Here is a 23636-nt window from a genome sequence, read left to right on the forward strand (position 1 = left end):
CTAAGTAATTAGCATTAAGAGGAGCAATCTGTTGGAACATAGTATTTTAAAGTGACAAAAATTGCTGGACGAGTATCACATATAGTCCTTTGGAGATTTCACATAGTACTTTTCATGTAAATTTTGATAGGCAATTACTTTTCATTAATGGTGGTTTGAGTACTTAGAGAAGACAACTATGTACTCTACTTAGTGCTGGGCAAATTGCCTGGATATACTTCATATATTGCTGTTACTTTAATGAATAGTGTTATGGCAATTAGAAGACTGATGGCTTAGAACATTTAGGTAGATGTATTTGAAGTTCCTTGAACTAAGTGACATTGCTCAGTGCGCACTGCAAAGTAACTTATCTCTTTTGAAAAGTATGATTTGAAAGCTGAATCACTTAAGATATTTAGCATAATTATAGTGCATTTAAAATAACCTGGATTGTATATATCAAATTACAGATGAAAGTGCAATACAAGTGTAACAATTAATCGCTAGATCTTTCACTGAAAAGTGGTTGTAAACACAATATTTAAGTAAATAGAATACCATTAAATCTTTTAAAATGATTTGTTATTTGTCGTGCTTCTCTTTATTTGTATTATCTTAAGTAGGACATTCTCACAAAAGTCAGGTATAAATATTATAATAATTATATGAATACCTAATATAATTGTACTGATGATTATTCATTTATCTAAGAAACTTAATGTTTCAATCCCTGAGACAGGCAGCAGCTGGGATTATTTTTCTAAATTATTTTAAAGATTTAATTAAGAGAACTATTCTCAAGCATTATAGTCCATATTCCGTGAATGCTTTCTACTGAGTAATATTTCATAAATACATGATCTCAGAAAACTGGTGTCTAGAGATAATTCTTCCCCCCAAAGCCCAATCTTCTTTTAAAGAAGGTAAGTTACCAATTTCTCCACAGCTAGATAATTTTAACTGCTATATTCCATAAACATAAATAATTCACGCTTTAATTTTAGAATATTTGAAATTGAAACAACAAACTTCTTCAAAGTTTGTTCTAAGTAACTATAATTATTTTATTTATATGACTGTATATAGTTTATTATTTCTATAAACATTAACTATAACAGCTTGAAATATTTACTAGAAATTTCTCTTATTAAAATGGATAATCATTAATAGTAACATTGGGTATAATAAATTGGAAATAAAGCAAAACACATGAAGCAGAACTAATTCCTTAATCATTAATAATCTTATACACATGAAAGATACAAGCTTTCAATAAATGTTATAGATTACTATTTTTTGCTCATTGTAAATATATGCATAAATTAATTATGTAATCTATTTCAGTATAGTACTTTAATGGCAGCAGTGAAACCACATGAAACATAAGCTATTTTTTAACTAGAATAAAGGTTCTGTAGAGAGGGAAATAAGTTCTATACCTAACGCACTTAAAAAAGAAAAAAATAAGCCTCTCCTTCTAAATGCAAAGGTGCTTAAAAATATGACAAAATAGTCAATTTGCATTTCCTGTTTTCGCTTCCTTATGTGTTCTTCCCGCAGGTACCTGAATGACTCACTCCAGACTTCCTTCAGATTTTTGCTCAACTGTCACGTCTCAGTGAGAACTGCCGTATCTTCTCTACTTAAAATTCTAATTTTTCAGGCTTCTTCCTCCTAACCCAACTCTACACTCCCTAATCATATGCCCTGCTTGAATCTTCTCCATTAGTATCTTTCACCATCTGATAAACTTGATTTGTTTATTTGCTTATATGCTATTTTCCCCCACTGGGAATATAAGCTACCTAAGGACAGGGAATTGTTACCTGTTTTATACTCTGCTGTTTTCCTAGAACCTAAGTAGTGACTGGCTCATGATAGTCACTTGATAAATTGTTGAATCAGTAAACAAATCAAAATTAAAGCAAATAAATAAATTATCAGTATTATAACAGTACATAAATATAAAAATGAAGAAAATCCTGACTCTTGATTAAATTACATTTAAAAGAAAAAAATAAACAGAAAAGAAGGATATTCTCTTCCTACCCTTCTTTGCCCACTTTACAAGAAACTTTTATACCATCAGGTTTTATAAACACCAAACGCTCTCTTTCATTTATTTTTTAAGGATTTTTTTGTTAACCAAAATTTGTAATGATGGGCCCAGAGTCACAGTATCAGGCCTCATAGAGGCAATTGGCTATGAAGGTTAGAAGGGGTATTTTTTGTACAGTGCAGGTTTCTCAGCCCCAGCACTATCGGCATTTTACCACAAATAGTTCCTTGTTATGGGGGCTGTCCTGTCCTGTGCCTTGTAGGATATTTACCAGCATCATATTGTCAACCTGCTAGATGACAGTAGCAACCCCCTTTTCCCTGCACAGTTAGTATTGTTTAAAATGTCTTCAGACATTGCCAAATGTCTCCTGGTGAGCAAAATCTCCTGGAGCTGAGCATCACTGGTGTATTGGGAAGAACTCTGGCTTTGGAAATAGACAGACTTACGTTAGAGACCCAGTTTTGACCGTGATCAATCCAGTTTTCAGAGGTAATACAGTCGCATTATCTCCATCACACAGTTACTATGTCTATTAGCACTAATGTGTGTAAGTTATCCAGAACAAAGTAGATGCTCTGTAAATAACAGTTACTGATATAAATTCTGCATCACAGTGGTTAAAAAATATATAATTAATTTATACATATTAAAGTTTTTTTAAATAAACGCATATATATGATAAAAGCTGGAGCAGTCTATACAGACTTTTAAAACATATTTGCAATTAAAATACATTTTAAAAGTAACACAAATTAATATACAGTCTTACTTCTGCTATGAACTGAATTATGTCCCCCTTCCCAACCCAATTCACATGTTGAAGCCCTAAGGAGATGGGGCCTTTGGAAGGTAATTAGTTTTAGATGAGGTCATGAATATGAGGCCATCATGATGGGATTAGCAGAGACACCAGAATGCTTGCTTTCCTTCTCCTTCTTGATGTGTAAGAACCCGTCAAGAAGGCTATAAAGCAGGAAGAGAGCCCTCACCAGGAACCAAATTCACCTGCACCTTGACTTTGGACTTTCCAGCCTCCAGAGCTCGAAAAAATACCTTTCTGTTGTTTAATCTACCCAGTTTATGGTACTTCGTTAAGGCAGCCCAAGCTGTCTAACACAATTCCATTTTTAATTCCTGCATAATATTTCACTGTTACAGATATTCTATGATTCATTTGGCTAGTCCTTTATAATGCAGATGTAGATTTTTCCCCAGACTTATGCAATTACAAATACCACTGCAAAGGACAATGTTTGCATATATCTCAGTGCATATATAACTTAGTACATCTATAGGACAGATTCCTAGAAGAAATGCAGGCTTTCAAATCTAAACATCATGGATTAAAAAGTTTGCTGCGGACGAAGAGGTTCCAAGATGGCCAAATAGGAACAGCTCGAGTCTACAGCTCCCAGCCTGAGTGACGCAGAAGACGGGTGATTTCTGCATTTCCAACTGAGGTACCAGGTTCATCTCACTGGGGCTTGTCGGACAGTGGGTGCAGGACAGTGGGTGCAGCCCACCGAGCATGAGCTGAAGTAGGGTGAGGCATTGCCTCAGCCAGGAAACTGAAGGAGTCAGGGAATTCCCAAATGTCCATCAATGATAGACTAGATTAAGAAAATGTGGCACATATACACCATGGAATACTATATTGCCATAAAAAAGGATGAGTTCATGTCCTTTGTAGGGACATGGATGAAGCTGAAAACCATCATTCTCAGCAAACTATCGCAGGGACAAAATACCAAACACCGCATGTTCTCACTCATAGGTGGGAATTGAACAGTGAGAACACTTGGACACAGGAAGGGGAACATCACACACTGGGGCCTGTCATAGGGGAGGAGGAGCGGGGAGGGAAAGCATTAGGAAATATACCTAATGTAAATGACGAGTAAATGGGTGCAGCACACCAACATGGCACATGTATATATATGTAACAAGCCTGCCCATTGTGCACATGTACCCTAGAACTTAAAAGTATAATAATTAAAAAAAAGTTTGCTGCACTATTTATTAACTATGTAACTGAGCAGTTAATTTAGGCTAGCTGAGCCTCAGCTGAGATTTCTAGAATAAGCAATGTTAAGGGTACGTCTCTTAGGGGATTGCTGCGAGAATTACACAAGTATAGAATTGTAAATTAAATACTAGAATGTTTTTTAAAAATTTAGACTAACAATTATTACTATTAAAAATAATAATGTTGTTCGGCCTGGTTATGAGACTACCTTTAAGAACCCAATACTCTCTACAAAGTTTTTGTTTTGTTTAACTCTTTTACTTTTGGTGTGAGTTTAAATTTTTGTTTTTGTTTTCCTTCCATTAAGCTGTTTACTTTCTATGAAAACAGACACAATCCAATATATTCCTTCTTTCCTTGCATTTCTATATACATATGTACATGTAGTACATGCCAGAAATGATTGGCTATATTTTATACATCTTTCCTCTTACTCATTTTCTCCCCATTTCAATTCAAATCCTAATATCTTAACTTTTTATTTTAATATGTGTTTCAATAAATACTTAAATTCTACAATATATTTATGGCCATGGTCATTTTACATAAACATTTGTCTGCTTGTGCTGAAAATATATTTTGGTCACAGTGGCAGGTGTTTGTGTGTGTGGCCATTATTCTATTTATTCATGTATTTTACTATTATTGAGATGTACTAAATATAAAGTGTCTTGGTGTGTGTTATGAATGAAACATATATGAATAAAGTGTGGTCCCAAATTATGGAGAAGCGAGACATGTTCGTACGTGATTATTTTAGGAGACAAAAATACTCCACTGTATTAGGAAAATACGAATGCATTCAGAGAAGAGAAAGATCGCCAATCACACTGGGGTAAGCAGACATAGCCTTGAACGTGGATGGTGTTTCACCCATTAGGGCAGCTAATGAACAGGGAACACACTCAAGGAACAACAAGGCAAAGAGAAATAAGTAGGGCATAATTACATAAAGAAGGAACAGTTTACCCGGATGTAGTGCACATGACTGAAGTAGGGATAGAGGAGAACAAAATGAGAGGAAGAGTTACGGGAGCAAGGCTCTTCCTTATGGTAAAAGAGTACTTGACTTGAGTCACAATCCCAGAGCGTTCATCTTACAGGACAGGGTTTTAACAAATCTTACTAATTTTTTTTGTCTATAATGTGAGACTAATAATGCTAATAATGCTTTGGATTTTAACAAATCTTATTGATTCTAAGTTTCTTTATCAGGCGAAACTAATAATGCTGTGATAACAAGATTTAGTAAATGAAAATGAAAGAAAATGAGCATTTCTGAGTAACGTTTATTTATTTCAGCCTTTGAAAGTGGCTAAGTAGGTAATGCCACAGCAGGTCCTAATACAGCAGATTTTGAAAGTTTGCAGATTGGAGACAGAGAGAATGAGAGGAAGGTAAGAGGCAACTGCTGTAGCTCCGACAAGAAGTTAAGTTCCTAACCAGAGTGTGAAAGGAAAACAAACGACAACAACAGTAATGAAACAAACAAAAAGACAGGGCTATCAAATACAATAATAAAGTTAGCCATACAAATACATTTGAGGATCAAGGAAAAAACTGGCCCCAGTTCCCTCTGAGCTTAAGGCAAACACTTGGGAGAAACTATAGAACCGCTATAGAAAAAAAATAATCAGGAGAGGAGCTGCTTTAGAAGTGACAATTCAATTTCATTCTACTCAACAAGCAATTTTCCAGTGGTTGTCAATGGAAGGTTTCCATTCTCTTGGGGGAATTAAGGAAATTTGTAAGGTCATTTTTGGCTATCAAAATCACTAGGGACTATTACTGACATTTAGTGGAGAAGGAGTCAAGGATGATAAATATCTTACAAAGCGCTGAAAATAAAAATTGTCCTATTTCCTATGTCATCATTGAATACCCCAGTGGACATTTATATTGATGAAAAATCTTGTTTACAGGTATCTGAACCCAGAATGTAACTCTATTTTATATCTAAAGACGAAGCATTTTCTACATGGGTTTAAGAAATACTAAATTTTCCATGAATATAATTGTTCTTTATATTGCTCAAAATGTTACCAAAAATTGTTCACCACTTCAGAAAAATCAAGCCATCAACATCAATTCCACTTGTTATTTTAGAGCTAACAGCACAGCATACCTGCATCAGTCTGCATTTTTAGCTATTTCACTTCTAGTGATGCTTTATATGAGAAAAAGCAGCTATTTCTTCAGATATAGTATGCCCAAAGCATTTGTAAATTGAATTGATTTTTTTTATTTTAAATTACTTTGCTGTTATTTCTCATTTTATTACAGTCAGGGCATTACATTTTATTTGTTATTTAAAAAAGGGAGGCATTGACCAGAGCCAATCCTATAAATCCAAGACTATTTTTAAAAACCCTCAAAGGTACAATTTTCAATGAGTCACTTTTTTAGCAGAATGGAAAGAGAGGTACATATGTGAATTCTTAGTTAAGTAGATTCAATCTAGTCAAGCTGTCCTTATAAGGGACCATCCCTGACTCTTACATTCACGCGCTTACAAACACTGCTGTCTCTCCTCTAGGTCTCTTCCCATTCTAGCCTTCATCCAGGGCCAATTTCAATCCTACATGCCTCATGAAGTCCCCCTCTGAAGACATTTGGAAGTCTTACTTGCATTTTTATACAATGATTTGCACGGATCAGTTTTATATGTATCAATCTGTTTTCCCCTTTCATCAGCATTTCTAATGCCATGGCATTATCTTACAGCTCTCTTCTGTCCTTCATAATACTTAAGCACTTAAGCCCTGAATAAAAGTGGTCAGTATTAGTCCTATTGAAAGTTTTTTTTTTTTTTCCGAGATGGAGTCTCCCTCTGTCTCCCAGGCTGGAGTGCAGTGGCGCGCGATCTTGGCTCACTGCAACCTCCACCTCCCGGGTTCAAGAGATTCTCCTACCTCAGCGTCCTGAGTAGCTGGGACTACAGGCACATGCCACCATGCCCGGCTATTTTTATTTATTTTATTATTTATTTATTTATTTTTTTAGTAGAGACAGGGTTTCACTGTGTTAGCCAGGATGGTCTCCATCTCCTGATCTCGTGATCCACTCGCCTTGGCCTCCCAAAGTGCTGGGATTACAGGCATGAGCCACCACACCTGGCTGGAACTTTTATTTTAGACAAAACATAATGCAAAACCTCTCACAGTAACCCCCAGTCCTCAAAACATCAACAATAAACACAGACCTGCATTTGATTGTGGTATTCTGGGTATTTCTATAACATTTCTAGGTTTCTGTAGATCATAGTTTACAAATTGTAGAAGTAAAGGACATTTCAGAATCTGATTGACTCAAATTACTTTCAGAAAATAAAAATATAGAAATTGAAAGTTTGTTTTCTCTCATAAAGGAAAGAAATAAACCCCTCCCCCACCCCCCCACCCCCCCCCCAAAAAAGAAAGAAAGAAAGATATGACAAAAGCAATGGAGAGCCTAGGGCAGACAGAGTGGGGTAAAAGAGAGAAGAAAAGGTAGGGAGGGAAGGAAGGAAGTTCTTCTGAAAAGCAAAGATTCCTTTGAAACTTGAAGTTTCAGCTGCATTTTACATTCAGGGGAAGAGAGATTTAGTAAGCTTTGAAAAAAAAATCTGTACTTGACAACATGTAAAGCGGACTTGCATTGTCGGAAACAGAAGAGACTCCTTAAGGTGAACTATAAGAGGTAAGGAATTTTCAAATTATCAGACTCTCCACCTTGTTATAATAAGACAGCATATAGACTCCTTTCAAATCAGATTTCAGTGTAAATCTGCGAGTGTTCAGTTTCAGGATAACAAGATTAAATGCATCAATCCCAGAACCTGTCATTTGCCATCATTTATAATGTTCCATAGATTCCATGACAACTAGCCATAATAATTTATCTTAAGAAGTAGTAAAAAGGCTTTTGATGATTTCTGTATGCTAATTTTACTAAGTTTTTTATTATATGTATTTTTTAAATTTTTCTCTTGTTTAAGTATATCATATTAAGTATATCTTAGAAAATTCATAAAAAGTGTACAAGTCGAGCACTTAGATTTTTACTTTTAAAGTTCTAAAATTATTTATTATACCAAGTGATATTTTGCTGAGAAGAAATAAATATACATTTTAAAAGCTTATCATTGAGAATTCAGCTGAAAAAGCTTAAGAGTTAGTGTAGGTAAAAACTAATTGGTTTTTTTTTTTTTTTTTTGCCATTAGCTGTAACTCACATTTTTTTCAATTATCGGAGAGGTTAAACAATTGTAAATACTTTATCATACAACGTCTAGAGGGAACATTTGAAACCTTGAATCCCCAAAAATATGAACACTGTATTCATTCTTGAGCAACTGAACATGACATTCTCTGATATGCAGATGGTGTCTGAAAGTATTTTAATCTGACAGCCTTGACTTTCCCATGGGTAAACTACCCATGTGCCTTGAATCTCCATAGCAGCTATTGTGATAACTTCAAATTTGTGAGGTGAGCCCACAGAAAGTATGAACAAATGTCCTTAAGGGTTATGTTTGCTAAAGCCTTTCAAGGGCTCCCTAAAAGACAAATGATGAGCTCATTTGGTTAACATTGATTGAAAACAAATGTTGTGTGCATAACCAAATCAACAGAGCCAGTGTTTTTCTGATTATTAGACTGTGACATGAGTCTGCAAATACACACAGAACACACCTTTTTTGATTGATCCCCATAGTAGCCAAAATTTAATCTCTTTTTAATGTTTACTTATTAATCCCATTCCTGGAAAATTGCCACTTGAAACAGGTCAATAGTATAATATATTAAAATTGTGATAAATAGAAAAATTTAGCAGAGAGCTTAAATATTTATGGAAATTGTGTAATTAAAGGCTGGTGTTTTTTTTGCCTTTACCTGTGACTCAAAGTTTCTTTTAGTTCATAGTGAGGTTAGCCAATTGCAAGTGATTCTAAGATTTGATGGTTGTTGGAGATAGCTACTTAGATATTTATAGGAAGCACAAACCTATTCTAAGACAAATTAAGCAGTTTTATGTTGCAAACTCCCATCAAATTCTTAACTAAAAGTTGAAATACTTTTGCCTAACTTATGAAACAGATTAAAATGAACTCTGATTAGCATAACTTCACAAATGAACTTTTTAATTTGTAATTTTTATGTTCTTTTGTATTGCTTTAACCTATATAATCATTTATTTAAAACTATTTCCTGTTTTATTTAAAACTAATAGTTTGATCACTAATGGATGGATCAACACATTAGTGATAAAAATCATGCAAGGTTAAAACTTTAATGGCAAAATCACAATTACTTTTGCACCAACATATAGAGAAGTAGATAAAGAGATATATATAATGGATAGATAAGAATTATATATGTGCTTGTGTACATATGTGTGTGCATATATATATGGATGCATACATACACACACACATATAATAGACTGAATATTTGTGTCCCTCAAAAATTCATATGTTGAAATCCTAATCCCCAATTTGATGGAATTGAAGAGTGGGATCTTTGGAAGGTAATTTGGTCATGAGGGTAAAGGCCTCATGAATGAAATTAGTGAACTTATAAAAGGATCCCCAGAGAGCTCTCTCTCTCTCTCTCTCTTTTCTCTCTCTCATTTGTTTCCATGAGAAGATATAAAAAGTAAGCAATCTATAATCTGGAAATGGGTCCTCACCAGAACCCAACCATCCTGGCACCCTGATCTCAGACTTCCAGCCTCCAGAACTGTGAGAAATAAATTTCTGATGTTTTTAAAGCCTCTCAGCCTATGTTAATTTGCTATAGCAGCCCAAGGTAAGACCTACAAATATATAAATAAAAATATATATGCCTACACCTTGACACTCAAGTAGAATATGTCATGATAATTTTAGATTCCTTACCTACAAATATCATGGCAAATACAATTTCCAAAGATCATTTAGCGCCATAAAACAACACAACAACAAAAAGCATATACAGAATGATATATAAATGAGAGCAACTGTGCATATAGTAGAATAGCAGAGAATAATGAATAAATAGCTCATAGGTGTGAGTGAAGGGTGGAGGGTAAATTCAAACTCATACCCCTTATAGGCCCCAGGGCTTAAACTCTTGACCTTGACAAATTACGACATGACTCATTTTCATAAACAATGTCAAGAGCATCTGTGATTAAATGATATGCTGACCATTAAGTACATAATTGTCAGTGATTCTCTATTTAGACATACTGACTTCAAGTTTGCTTAAATATTATTCATACCCTCAGTTCTATTTTAAAGCTATGATCCATTTACACCAGCTCTTTCATGCCCCACTAAAAAAGTACAAAATACAGATAAGCTATCATCCTTCTATTTCGTGAATTCCATCATAATTTTCAACAAGAAATAAGACTATTGTTTCTGTGACAATATTTGTTTTATATGTGTATTTTCTCTTATCTCCATGAATTGATTTGTTCAACTTTCTCTTCAGTGTAAATACAATATATGCAGTCTGCTCTCAAACTGCATATTCAGAAGGGAAAGAAATATGTTAAATAAAATCCATAAATAACCCAGAAACCCTAATTTTAGTCAATAGTTTTAAAGTCCTGCTCCTCGTAAAGGCACTAAAAACTGAACAGTGACTTGATTAACTTGAGTTTGCCTCACTGTCTCCTGCAGGCATTAGTGACCAGGAAAATGTCAAAAGTTGTGAGGAAAAAGATAAATAAAAATTAAAAATCCCTATAACTGAATACTAGGTAATCAATAGTAAAACATTACATAGCTGACTGTATACTATTTTATAGCACAAATCGTTTAAAATAATGTAGGAAACTGTTTTTACCATATCATTATCTCATAAAACAGAAGTTTTTTTAAATTTGTATTTATTTATTTACTTTTTTTTTAGACAGAGTCTCACTCTATCACCCAGGCTGGAATGCAGTGGCACAATCTTGGCTCACTGCAACCTCTGCAGCCTGGGTTCAAGCGATTCTCCTGCCTCAGCCTACTGAGTAGCTGGGATTACAGGCACCCGCCACCACGCCTTGCTAATTTTTTTTTTTTTTGTATTTTTAGTAGAGATGGGGTTTCACCATCTTGGCCAGGCTGGTCTTGAACTCCTGATCTCGTGATCCACCTGCCTCGAGCTCACAAAGTGCTGGGATTACAGATGTGAGCCACTGCTCCTGGTCAAACAGAAGTATTTTTATAAAAGAAAATTCAATAAAAAATATTTGCAAAATACTTTGAAAAAATATCTAAGAGAAAAGGTTGTCAATATAATTTTAGAGCAACTAGTTATTACTGTATATTAGAAAGCAGAAACTTTTGTATTTGCCAGCTCTGACAGTTAGGAAAACTGACAAGATCATCTTTAAAAATGGAGAAGATGGGAGGCCAAGGTGGGTGGATCACCTGAGGTCAGGAGTTCAAGACCAGCCTAGCCAACATGGTGAAACCCCGTCTCTACTAAAAACACAAAAATTAACCAGGTGTAATGGCGCATGCCTGTAATCCCAGCTACTGGGGAGGCTGAGGCACAAGAATCATTTGAACCTGGGAGGTGGAGGTTGCAGTGAGCCAAGATTACGCCACTGCATTCCAGCCTAGGCGACAGAGTGAGACACCATCTCAAAATTAAAATAAAATAAAATAAAAATAAAAATGGAGAAGAATTTGATGTTCAGAGCTATAGGTTGGTCAGCTTTTATCTAGCAACTTGAAAGGTGTTAACAGTCCTCATTAAACAGTCATTGCACCCAAAGTGTAAATCAAACCTAAGTGAGCCCCCTGGAGAATAGGAGAAGCACAGGCAATACACTATTTGAGCCATGATAATGTTAGAGGATTTCTATCTTGGAAAATTAACCTTATCACCTGGGAAGATTTATTTTAATGTAATTATGTTTTATATTTTTTAAAAAACAAAACATTTAAAAAATAATATAAAAACTGTAAAATCAGCAAAGTGTTAAGCAGTTGTTAGTTCACACAGCATTCCTTCAATCTTCTCTCACTGTCTCTTCAGATCTTTACTCAGAAGTCACTGTCTTGGCAAACTCTTGGCTACTCAGCCTCAAATTTCACCCCATAAACTTCCTTAGCTATTTTCCCTGATCTGCTATTTTTTCCCTTAATATTCAACTATCATACTATACGTTTTACTCATTTATCTGCTTTAGGGTCTGTCTTCCATGTTACTATGCAAGCTGGGATTCTTGCCACCATGTATATCAGCAGCTGGCACATAGTGGGCACTGATAAATGCTTGCTGAAAGAATGAAAGAATGAATGGCAATTGATATTTATTGCTGTTAGGGGTGCAAGTTCTACAACAAGTAGTTACATTGCCTTGTTAGGAGTTTAACTCAAATAATAGTTACACCTGACATTAGTATGTCCTTAATTTTTATTTACCCCAGGCAGAATACAAGCTCTGTTCAAACACCACTAGAAAACCTTCGTAGGAAATCCTGTATCCTGTTCTCCACAGAAGGGGCCTATTCTCCTCTGTATACTATACCAGCTCTACCAGGTGACTTTTTTTTTTCTACTAAAGTCCCCTCTAGTGGTACAGTTGGGTGTTGGCTGCCTTAATTCCATCCTTTTCTCTCAGCAACTCAATGTCACCAGTATAAATGATGACCAAACCAGAGGTGACACCTGCTGCCCTCTGTGCTGAAGCAACAACAGAAGGTTATTGTAGAAATTTTTGTTGTTGTTTTTTGTAGAGTGCTTGGCTTTTATAGTGTTAGCCTTCATAGCTTTCATAGCTAGCCTATATAGTAAGTTAGTTTGCATGGAATTTTTCTAAAAAAAAATTTTAAAAAAGATTACTTGCTAATAATTAAAAATTGTGAGATTTTAAATAAATATCTGTATTTCTTCCTTCTCCTCAAAAATAAAAGATATGGCACAAATGGTTAATATTCCTTATGGGCAAAAATAAGTGGAGCTGAGAGGTGTTCTACCACAAGTGGGACGTTCATTTTTCCCACTCCATCATAATTCCTGCCACTCCCAAGCTAGTTTAGATATTGCAGCCTAGACTCAGATCCTACTTAACATTTATGTTAGAGCTATTTGGTTTTATCACCCCTGACATACTTTACTCATTCATAACCTGCTTAACTCTATTAAGATTTGAACTTCTAAGTCTATTCATAAATAAATGACTGCCCTGTGGGTAAACATATGAATTAATATCTATAGCAGTGCAAAAAGTGACTACAAAACTTAGCACCATAAAACATTTATTGTCTCACATGGTTTCTGTGGGTCTAGAATCTGGGAGCAGCCATGTGGGTGGTTCTGGTTTGGAGTCTCCCTTGAGGTTACTTTATAGCTGTTGGCTTGTGCTAAAATCTTGACTGCCTTTCTTCCCATGTGTACTTCTCCACTGGGCTGCTTGAGTGTCCTCATAACATGTCAGCTGGCTTTGCCTAAGGACAGTGATCCAAGAGAGGGCAAAGAAGCTCATGCTTTTTATGACTTTGTCCCCAAAGCCACATATCATCACTTCCGCCTTATACTCTTAATTAAAAATGAGACAGTACCCACACTCAAAGGGAAGAAAGCTAAGCTCTAATTATTAAAAGGAGAAATAGCAAAGTGTTTATGAAACATATCTTGGTTTACAGGTCTTGACTGAGTCATCAAATAATTGCTTTATTTTGATCTAGGTACTATTTCTAAGTAAAACTAAGAGCCTCGAGTGGTTCCAATTTATAATCCTTGAGGTTTAAAAACTTGTGCAAAGTGTTCAAAGAGATTTTTTTTAACATAGCTTTAGTATAAACTACTCTTAAATTTTTTAGTGAAAGACAAACTTTCAGTTACTTATCATTCAGCACCTATGTAGCCTCTTTGGGGAACTATCATACATTTGTATATACTAATCACTTCATAGTACAATGACTTGTTCCCTGGATGTGTAATTTCAGGATCCCTGTAGACAAATTTCTTTTTAAACATTTGTAACTGCAGTCTTCGGTAATCCCCTGGATATTGGTGAGGTTCCTGTGTTTTACTTTTTCATTGTTTTTTTTATACGACTATAGTATTCAGCCTCAGCACAAGTAGGCCATCACATTTTTTTTTTCTCTTCTCAAAGAGAAAGGGTGGAGGTTTTGAAAGAAGGAGAACCCTGAGGAGAAGAGTAAGTTTAAAGCCAAGCCAGAAAATGTTATAGAGACTCTTCTCCTGATTCTCTTTGGTGATGTACTTTAAATTTTAAATCCTCAGACTGCTAGGTGTATTTTGATATGTCCAGTTAACATATTGCCAGTAGAGGCATTATGAGGTTTTTTGTTGTTTGTTTCGAAGCTGAGTCTTGCACTGTTGCCCAGGCTAGAGTGCAATGGTGCAATCTCGGCTCACTGCAACCTCCACCTCCCGGGTTCAAGCGATTCTCCTGCCTCACCTCCCAAGTAGCTGGGATTACAGGCACCTGCTACCATGACTGGCTAATTTTTTGTATTTTTAGTAGAGACAGGGTTTCACTATGTTGACCACGCTGGTCTTGAACTCCTGACCTCATGATCTGCCTGGCTCAGCCTCACAAAGTGCTGGGATTACAGGTGTGAGCCACCGTGCCCGGCCAAGAGGTTTTTTTTTTTTTTTTTTTTTTTTTTATTTATTTATTCTTTATGTTTCAGAGCTACTCAAATTACAGTGGCAAAAAGGGGCATACTTACACAGCAATTTACTTGTTAAGAGAATTTTAATTTCTGCAAGGCGGGGTTCCTCTACAAAGCTGATGTCATAACAGATTCACAGCATTGACACAATATGGGCATTATGATCTCATTCAAATTTTCTCCTTCTTCCATTTATCAGTCAACAAGCCTAACATCTTTATTTTTTGCTAAGATAGATACCTGCTCCATTTTTTGATACTATATTTACAGCATTGAGCTCTGTTAGTTTAGTATTCATTTTCTACTCAGAACACGGTCAGCAGCAGTATTAGCAGAAATAAACCTTCATAAAGCCTTAAATATTTCTACAAGGTAACAATTTTATTATTTTTTTTCCCTTAAAAGTCACTGAATTTCCTTGAAATATTATTCAAGATTTTTAACAGCTTTCCTCTAATTTACTGAGTTCCTTAGTTATGCTATTTGATAGTTTGGGTTTCATAAAGTACATTGGAAAGAAGTTTTTGAAAACATAATGTGGGTGATAATTTAGAGACTGTTGCAGCTTACTCAACTACTTTCAGAATTTAAACTCTGCTTATTTTTATTTAAAATATGTACAAAGACTCATAAGACAAAATATTATTGTTCATTTTCTAATACTGAGTAATATATTCTGTTTTTTTAAAAAAAGTCATCTTATAGACACTATAAAACAATTGTCAATAAATTCCTACTGTAAAATAACCTATTTGTCAAGTACAACCCTTTTGTTTTATATATATGTAACTTCTGGATATATACAATGAAAAGAATGTCAATATAATGCTCTATATATAATAGCACAGAAATTGCCCAAAGACTCAAAAGCAAATTGGAGACTTAAATACAAAATGATTTCTCTTTTACACATTTAAATTTCTCATCTGAAGAAAAACTATTTAAAAAAAACTGATTCTAAGAAATAATTTAGAAAAAATATATAATTAAAAGGTATAGCAGAAGGACAGTAGTTTAAGAATAAGCTTAAGCAAATGAAAACCACTAAACATCTGATGAAGTATTCTATCACATATCTGGAAATTCCCAACTAGGGAAACGTAGAGAGTGTTTTAAGGACCAAATTAATAGGCATCAGATGCCAACTCTGACATTTCCATAGAACTCTACTTTTCAAAAAGTACATTCATTTAGAACTTCAAGTGATTCTCACAACTTTGTGATATAGGCAGATATTTTAATGTCTATATTTTTCCCTATAATAAAAATTGAAATAGAGATCATCTTAACACTTAAGGTTTGTTAAAACAATCTCTTATTCTCTTTCCTTCACAAGAGAGAGGAAGACTCATTCTTAAATAAAATTTGCAATATTTAAACCTTGTTCACCTTCATCTAGATATTTTTAATTTAATTGAAAATCAAAGATGATAAAAATATTTTTTGTCTAGAAAATGAATTTCCAAATCTGTCTCAATTAACAACTGTTTACTTATTAACATATACTCATGAAAATTCATTACCAAAAAAATAATAAAACAACAACAACATCAAAAAAAAACCTCACAAACCTGAGAAATAGTAAAATGGCTAAAAGATTTAGAATATAGAATTAAAAGGCATAAATTTTTACCTATATAAATAAATGTAAAAATGTATTCAAATGGGCTTTTCATAAATTGTATGTTTTTAAAAATTATTCTGAATATATCACAATATTCAGACTTATAAATATTAAATAATTTTCTGATTATCATCCTGTAACCGCAAATGCAATTACTGAAATTCTTTGTAGATTAGCCAATCCTCACACCCCTCACCTACCACAAACTTCAGCTTAGAGCCAGCCATTCACTAAATCAAAACTCAGCCATCCTCAACAAAGAGTTCTTCTTTATGCATCCACTCCTAACATCTTTTGAAAAATTCAAACTATCTTTTTAAACTGAAACTTACATTTCAAAAATTAGCTTCTAATACCAATATAGTCGAGGTTAATTATTTGCTCCATGGAAGCCATACCTCCCTTTTAGCTTCCTAATCATTTTACTTACCTGGCACCTTTGTTTCCCTAGAAGATTGAATCAAAGGAATGGAAATAACACTCAAATAAGTAAAATCTCTACTCACTCCAAAATACTGAAAAGAATTATTCAATGGGAAATTATTTCAATCATTGGTCAAATGGACCCTGTTGTCTTGTCTTTTGAATTCTATCTATGGATCAAGCTATTCTTTATTAAATGGAGATAAGCCAGGTTTGACTTTATTGTGACAAATGCACTAGGCCCTTAGACTTTAGAGGACTGTAGTAGAACACAGAAAATAACAACTGTAAAATAATACAAGTCATAGTAAGCCAAGAATCAGTAACAGTAAAGTTAGTATTGCTAACACTAAGTTTCTGATCAGGATAATTTTATAAGTCTGTTTGCTAAAGAGGAAAAGAAGGAAGAGAAGAAAACCTCATAGAAGTGTTCAATTTGAATATAGTTCTGGTGTTAGTGGAGCAGTAACTTTCCTAAGCTTTTAACAGGTCATAATAAATCAACCCCCAATCAATACAAAGCAACCAAGCTATAGAATAATTTCACTTACCCATGATGGTTAGGGCTGTAGCTTTTGTTAATTCTTCTTTCATTGACTCGATTACTTCTAAATTACCACCATCCAGGTTGCATCTATTTATGGTTCCATTCCCCGAACTGATCCAATAAAGCTTGTTTTCCACATAGTCTATCGATAGACCTGTAATTAAATTTTATGACTTAGACATAATGATAGCCACTTAAATTGTAATATCCATCTAGCATCACCGGATTTGAGGGGAAAAAAAATAAGTTGAAAGTTCAGATTTTTGTCTTTACAAATAAGATCTGGCTAACAGGGAAATACACATATGCTGTTTTGGGTTTTTTATTTTGTTAATTTTTTAGAGACAGGGTCTCACTCTGTCATTTATACTGGAGTGCAGCAGTGCAATTATAGCTCACTGCAGCCTCAGACTCCCAGGCTCATGCAATCCTCCCATCTCAGCCTCCTGCAGAGCTAGGACTACAAATGTGCACCACTATGCCCAGCTAATTTTTATTATTTTTTTTTTAAATAAAAGGGGCTCACTATTTTGCTCAGGCTGGTCTTGAACTCCTGGGCTCAAGGGATCCTGTCACCTTGGCCTCCCAAACTGCTGAGATAACAGGCATGAGCCATGGCACCCAGCCAACATAAACAGTTTCAACTGACAGAGAAACGTTATACTTTTATAGGCACTTAACAGCTATCTCTATGGATTACCAACATAATCTGTGCCACTGAGAGAAATGACAGCTCCATTTTACAGATACAAAAAAGAGTACCTAGAGTAGATAAGAAATCTGTGTTCATAGCTAGTTAGTGGACATTCCAGATATTTTTTGAAAGTTTCTGTTTCCAAATTGAGTGCCTGCCCTCTTCATTATGCCACTTTGCCTCAGAAAGTTTTAATGTGTAATGACTCATTTGGGATACTAATTTAACTGATGAAATTTATAATTACTCATCTATTTTCCATAAAATTTACTTAGGCAGTTACAGATTTAAATTGGTGATTTCATCCCTCTTCAAGTAAATCCAAAAATGGAAGATTTTCAGCAAATAGTAATTTTACCAAAGTACAGAATTAAATTGAGCTCATTTGGTGGTTGATATGGGGGAGATAAACCATTTGGCAAGTGAGTGAATCAAGCCAATGACTTAAGACCCTAATCTCGACCTGGCACAGTGTGTCACGGAGGTAAGGCTAGGCTTTATTGTATTTTATGGGCAACTTCACATATTACAGTGGTGGCCATCATTGTCAGAGGTCTCAGGGTAGGTACTTTTTGTTGGCTAAAGGTCCTTGGCACACATCTGCTTAACTACTGGCATGCTCAGCAGAATCAGTATCCACATTTTAACAATAATTCTGTAGAACCATGTTGACCTTCTGTGATCCATAACTACTCACGGAAAAGTACATGTGGGCATATACTCAAGCACACAATGCAACCAACTGTTCCTGGGATCTCTCTCAGAGAATAAAGTGAACAAATCACAAATAATTCCTTCCCTTAAAAAAAAAAAAAGATGAAAAGAAGGAAGGGCAGATGATTGAAGAGACACACAGATTCAAGTGCACTGAGAAAAGGTCAAATATAGCCTAATAATTCTCAACTACAGGGATTCCCAGGACAAAGAATGTGAATCGTTAAATGCATTTATCTCTATGGATTAGACCCTCTTTTTTTTTTTTCTGAGCGTTGGGGTCTCACTCTGTTGCCCAGGCTAGAATGCAGTGGCACAATCATAGCTCACTGCAGCTTTGAAATCCTGGGCTCAAGCAATCCTCCCACCTCAACCTCCTGAGCTGCTGGAATTATAGGTGTGAGCCACCTTGCCTAGTTCTATTTTTTTTTTCCTTTTTCTTTTAGTAAGTGCATGATTCTATAGGAACAAGGTAAAGCTAGCTTATGCTCAGAGTCAGGACATGTGTGGAATGTAAGGTAATGACTGGCCACAGGGCTACTGTGTTTCTAACTAAATTCTGTGTCTTGATCTGGGCACTGGTTATATAGGCAAGCTCATTTAATCAACATTTGTCAAGCCATATATTTAGGATGGTTTACTCTTCCATATGTACGTGATTCTACAATATAAAGTTTACATCTAAAATGAGGGAAGAAGCTAGGGAGTATATGGGAAGTTTAAGCAAAATAAAACAAAACCTCCTAAATCAATGCAATACACAATGCCAAGCAATTTAGTTAAGAGGGGGCTTCACAGAGGGAAGAATTTTGTCTCTCTCTCTCTTTTTTTTTTTTGGATCTGAGTTCACCAGAGTCTATTATTCAACATCTTTGCTTCTAGACTGTGCCTAGAGGAAAGAGGCTTTGTCATAGTCGTCTTATTATATTTGCTGTCTAGCATGATGACTAGAATTGCCAAGAAAATTAATAAACATCAAATGAATGGCAGACTATTTAGTTAATTCCATCTTGAAACTATAGCTTGTTTTCAAAGAGTTCTGCCTAGAAAAGTTTAGTTATCTTCTCAACTGAATTTTTTTTTTTTTTTCAGACGGAGTATCACTGTGTTGCCAGGCTGGAGTGAACTGGCATGATCTCAGCTCACTACAACCTCCACCTCCCGTGTTCAAGCAATTCTCCTGCCTCAGCCTCCCAAGTGGCTGGGACTATAGGCACGTGCCACCACGCCCAGCTAATTTTTGTATTTTTAGTAGAGATGGGGTTTCACCATGTTGGCCAGGATGGTCTCGATCTCTTGACCTCATGATCTACCTGCCTCGGCCTCCCAAAGTGCTGGGATTACAGGCGTGAACCACAGCACCTGGCCCCAACTGAATATTTTAATGTACTACTTATATCCAGATACTGTAACAAGTATAGAGGAAGAGCAATGATTCAACATCTCTACTTAGTATGACTTAAATATTTAAATTAATTTTAATATTGAATAGCTTCAAATTAATATTTATAAGATTCACAAAAACAATAAAGTTTCTATATTAATATCTATATATATGTATGCATATGATGCATATCACATAACTCCCTCCATATATCTTCTTTCCTGTTAAGTATATTAGCTTAACCCTTAAATGTTCTTGGGTGCATTTATTCTCAGGTTCATAAAATACAATTGCAATGCTTTACAAATCCTATTGTGAATTTTAAAAACTGGTGACATATGCTTTATATTCATAATATAGATACACATAGAAGTATAATACATATCTCTGAAGTTTATTAATGCAAATGTTTTTGCATCATAAGATTTTTCATTTTGTTATTATCATTCACTAAAGTCCCAACAACACTAAATGATTAATTGGTATACATGATGCTGGAATAATTTCTGAATCAGTTCTCTGTTGTGCTAATATTTAAAAAAATGAATCACTAGGCAGTGAACAAATAATTGTTTAATGCAATTAAAACTACTCAGTGATGTCAGAATGCTAAATCAATACCCATGAGAAAACAGTCAAATGTGAGCATATTTATAAAACTGTCCTGGAACTTATGCAAAGAAATATAATTATGTCTGTATGAAAGGATCCTCAGAATGGGTGACTTAAATTTGAAAATCTTCAAAGGCTATATAGAATCTGTCTGAAGAATGTATCAATTGTAATACAGTCTCATTTTTATAAGACATATTTAACTAATTTTTGAAATCATCTGAATCTGGCTATCAAAAGAGGAAATCTAGATCCAATAACATAATAAGTATACGAAAAAAATAAGTCACTATTTAAATTGAGAAAAAAATTTATGAAAAGAAAAATTTATCTTTTTACTTATCTTTTCTATTTTTATAAAAATACAGCTAATCCATATGCTTTAATTCTAACATTCCTTATTATCAGTCCCGAATTTTCCTTTATATATTACTTTATTTGAACATTTTGATTTAAATAGGCCAGTTTAATTGTTACTGAGACAATGAAAATTGCAAAAATTATGTAATTTCTCTCATAATAGAAATATTCTACATATTAATGTAAGAAACTAAATATTTTTAAAATAATGTAATTTACCTACATACAGTATTTCATATATTACTGAAAAAATTAAGTTTGTTAAGTTTTAAGTGTTGTTACAATTAAGACTAGGCAGTTCATTTTATGTGTCTCATTTGTTTTCTAAGTGGCTCAAAATTAAATAAATATACTATGCAGTATGGAGTTAAAAAATTGCAAAAGTATAAAAAAGGAATTTAAAAAATTAAGAATTAAGGCTTTCAATAGATATTTTTAATACATTTCCATCACTTAGCAAATTTAACCTCAAAATTCTTATCCCTAGCTGAGAATTTTAATTATCTGGAAAGTTATTTTAAAATATTGATCCCAGAGCCCCAGTCCACAAAATTTCAGTTTAATTGGTTTGGGCTGGTCCTGGGCCTCAGTATTTTTAAAATATCTCTGCAGGTAATTTTGTGATATACAATTTAAAAAAAATTGTGTTAAACATTGCATATTTTTATAAGCTTTCAAATGTAATATTTTAGTAAATTCAACTGGGCCTTTTAAATTTTGCTGGAAAGAGTATCACAATGGTGAAACCTTTGGAGACAGGGGAATGGTAGAGATGTAGATATGGGAAATAGACACACTATGAATATTAAAATGTAGAGGATTAACTTCCAGGCCTCTACATAGGTATAATAAATATAATCAAAATCTTCTAAATATTCTTTTTCTGGCACTAACTTCAGACAGTAGAAAACAACTCCTTCTGCTTCTGGGACTGTGAAAGTTTTAGAAACTGACCATTGAACACAGTAAACACAGAAAACATAGAGAAATACCAATAAGTTACATCACATGCTATACCTGTAGAAGAATTATAATATTCTAAATACCCCAAAATGAACATTTTTTCAGGCTTCATCAGAAATGGCATCACTATTCCTATTCCTGGGGCAGAACTGTTTTGGAAACATTAAAACTTTAGCTCTGATGGAGGCTAGTTATTACATGGAGAAGGATTCACTATTAGGCTATCTCAAGAAATGCTTTATCCATCCTGAGAATATTTGGGTTTTGCTGGGTGAAGAATGGATGTGCTGGCTGGGCACTGTGGCTCATGCCTGTAATCCCAGCACTTTGGGAGGCCAAGACGGGCGGATTACTTTCAGTTAAGATGTTGAGACCAGCCTGGCCAACATGGCAAAACTCCATCTCTACTAAAAACACAAAAAAAATTATCCAGGTGTGGTGTCAACACGCCTGTAGTTCTAGCTACTCGGGAGGCTGAGGCAGGAGAATCGCTTGAACCCAGGAGGTGGAGGTTGCAGTGAGCTGAAATCATGCCACTGCACTCCAGCCTGGGCAACAGAGCGATACTCTGTCTCAAAAAAAAAAAAAAAAAAAAAGAGAATGTGCTGAGGAAACCCAAGCACTTTGTCTGTTCCATCCCTGGCTTCTCTGTGAAGTGAACACAAATCTAAGGTGTTAGCCTTCAGTTGCCTTGTCTAAGTATTTCTGGCAGCCTTGTCCTGGCTGCTCCACCATTGTGAGGTGGTAATGATAAGAATAATGCCTCATACAATTGTGTCTGACACATGGAAAGCATGAAATAAATGTTAGCTATATTTATGAGTGGTATAAATGTTTATATTTTCCTTTCAAGCTAAGGCTCTATTCTAAAGCTTGCAACCATCTCTCTGGTAATCTCACAACTGATAATTTGGAGAAAATCTAATTACTAAAAATGTTGAGATTTTGTACTTCACTCATAATCACAATATTCTTTCAATTATAAAACAAGCACATCAAAATTAGAAACTTTTGGTCTGTGAAAAGTAATAAAAGACATGATTTAGTCTGGGAGTAAATATTTGCAATCCATGCATCCAACAAAAGGTAAGTATCAACAAAAGAACTTTCAAAACTCAATAGTTAAAAAAAATGCAATTCAAAAATGGGCAAAAGACACGGAGCATGATGACTAGAACAGAGAAGAAAACTTCACAGAAAAGAAAACAGAGAAGAACAGAGAAGAAATATTTCACGGAATAATATATACAAATGGCAAATAAACACATAAAAAGATGTTCAATATCATAGGAAAATGCAAATTAAAATGAAAATTGTTATAAACAACCTAAAGTCTAGAAGAAATAAAAGTGTTTTTAAGTGACAATAAGATACACTATATGTCTATTACAATAGCTAAAATAAAAAAGCAGTGAGAACACTAAATGCCAACAAGGATACAGAGAACTGGATAACTGATACACATTGTTAGTGGTAATGTAAAATGGTAAAACCACTCTAGGAAACAATTTGACATTTTCTTATAAAATTGGGCACACTAATGCAATATGACCCAGTATTGCATTCCTGGGAATTTAACTCAGAGAAGTAAAAACTAATCTTCACACAATAATGTCCATATAAACCTTTAA

The 23636-nt window shown here is 34.5% G+C and overlaps 1 protein-coding gene and 1 long non-coding RNA gene across 2 annotated transcripts in view; one reads left to right on the forward strand and one right to left on the reverse strand.

The window, feature by feature from the left end:
- LRP1B (LDL receptor related protein 1B) overlaps positions 1-23636 on the reverse strand; it is a 1946873-nt gene that overhangs the window by 562439 nt on the left and 1360798 nt on the right. The window contains exon 35 of the mRNA XM_063790432.1: positions 17283-17432. Coding sequence (XP_063646502.1) covers positions 17283-17432 — 150 coding nt within the window. The remainder of the gene's footprint in view (positions 1-17282; positions 17433-23636) is intronic.
- LOC129143408 (uncharacterized) lies at positions 14898-20238 on the forward strand. Its single transcript, XR_008546783.2, has 2 exons — positions 14898-15056; positions 19779-20238. It is a non-coding gene; the product is annotated as an uncharacterized LOC129143408 (long non-coding RNA).

This window comes from Pan troglodytes, chromosome 13, assembly GCF_028858775.2.
Source record: "Pan troglodytes isolate AG18354 chromosome 13, NHGRI_mPanTro3-v2.0_pri, whole genome shotgun sequence".
Classification (NCBI taxonomy): Eukaryota; Metazoa; Chordata; class Mammalia; order Primates; family Hominidae; genus Pan; species Pan troglodytes.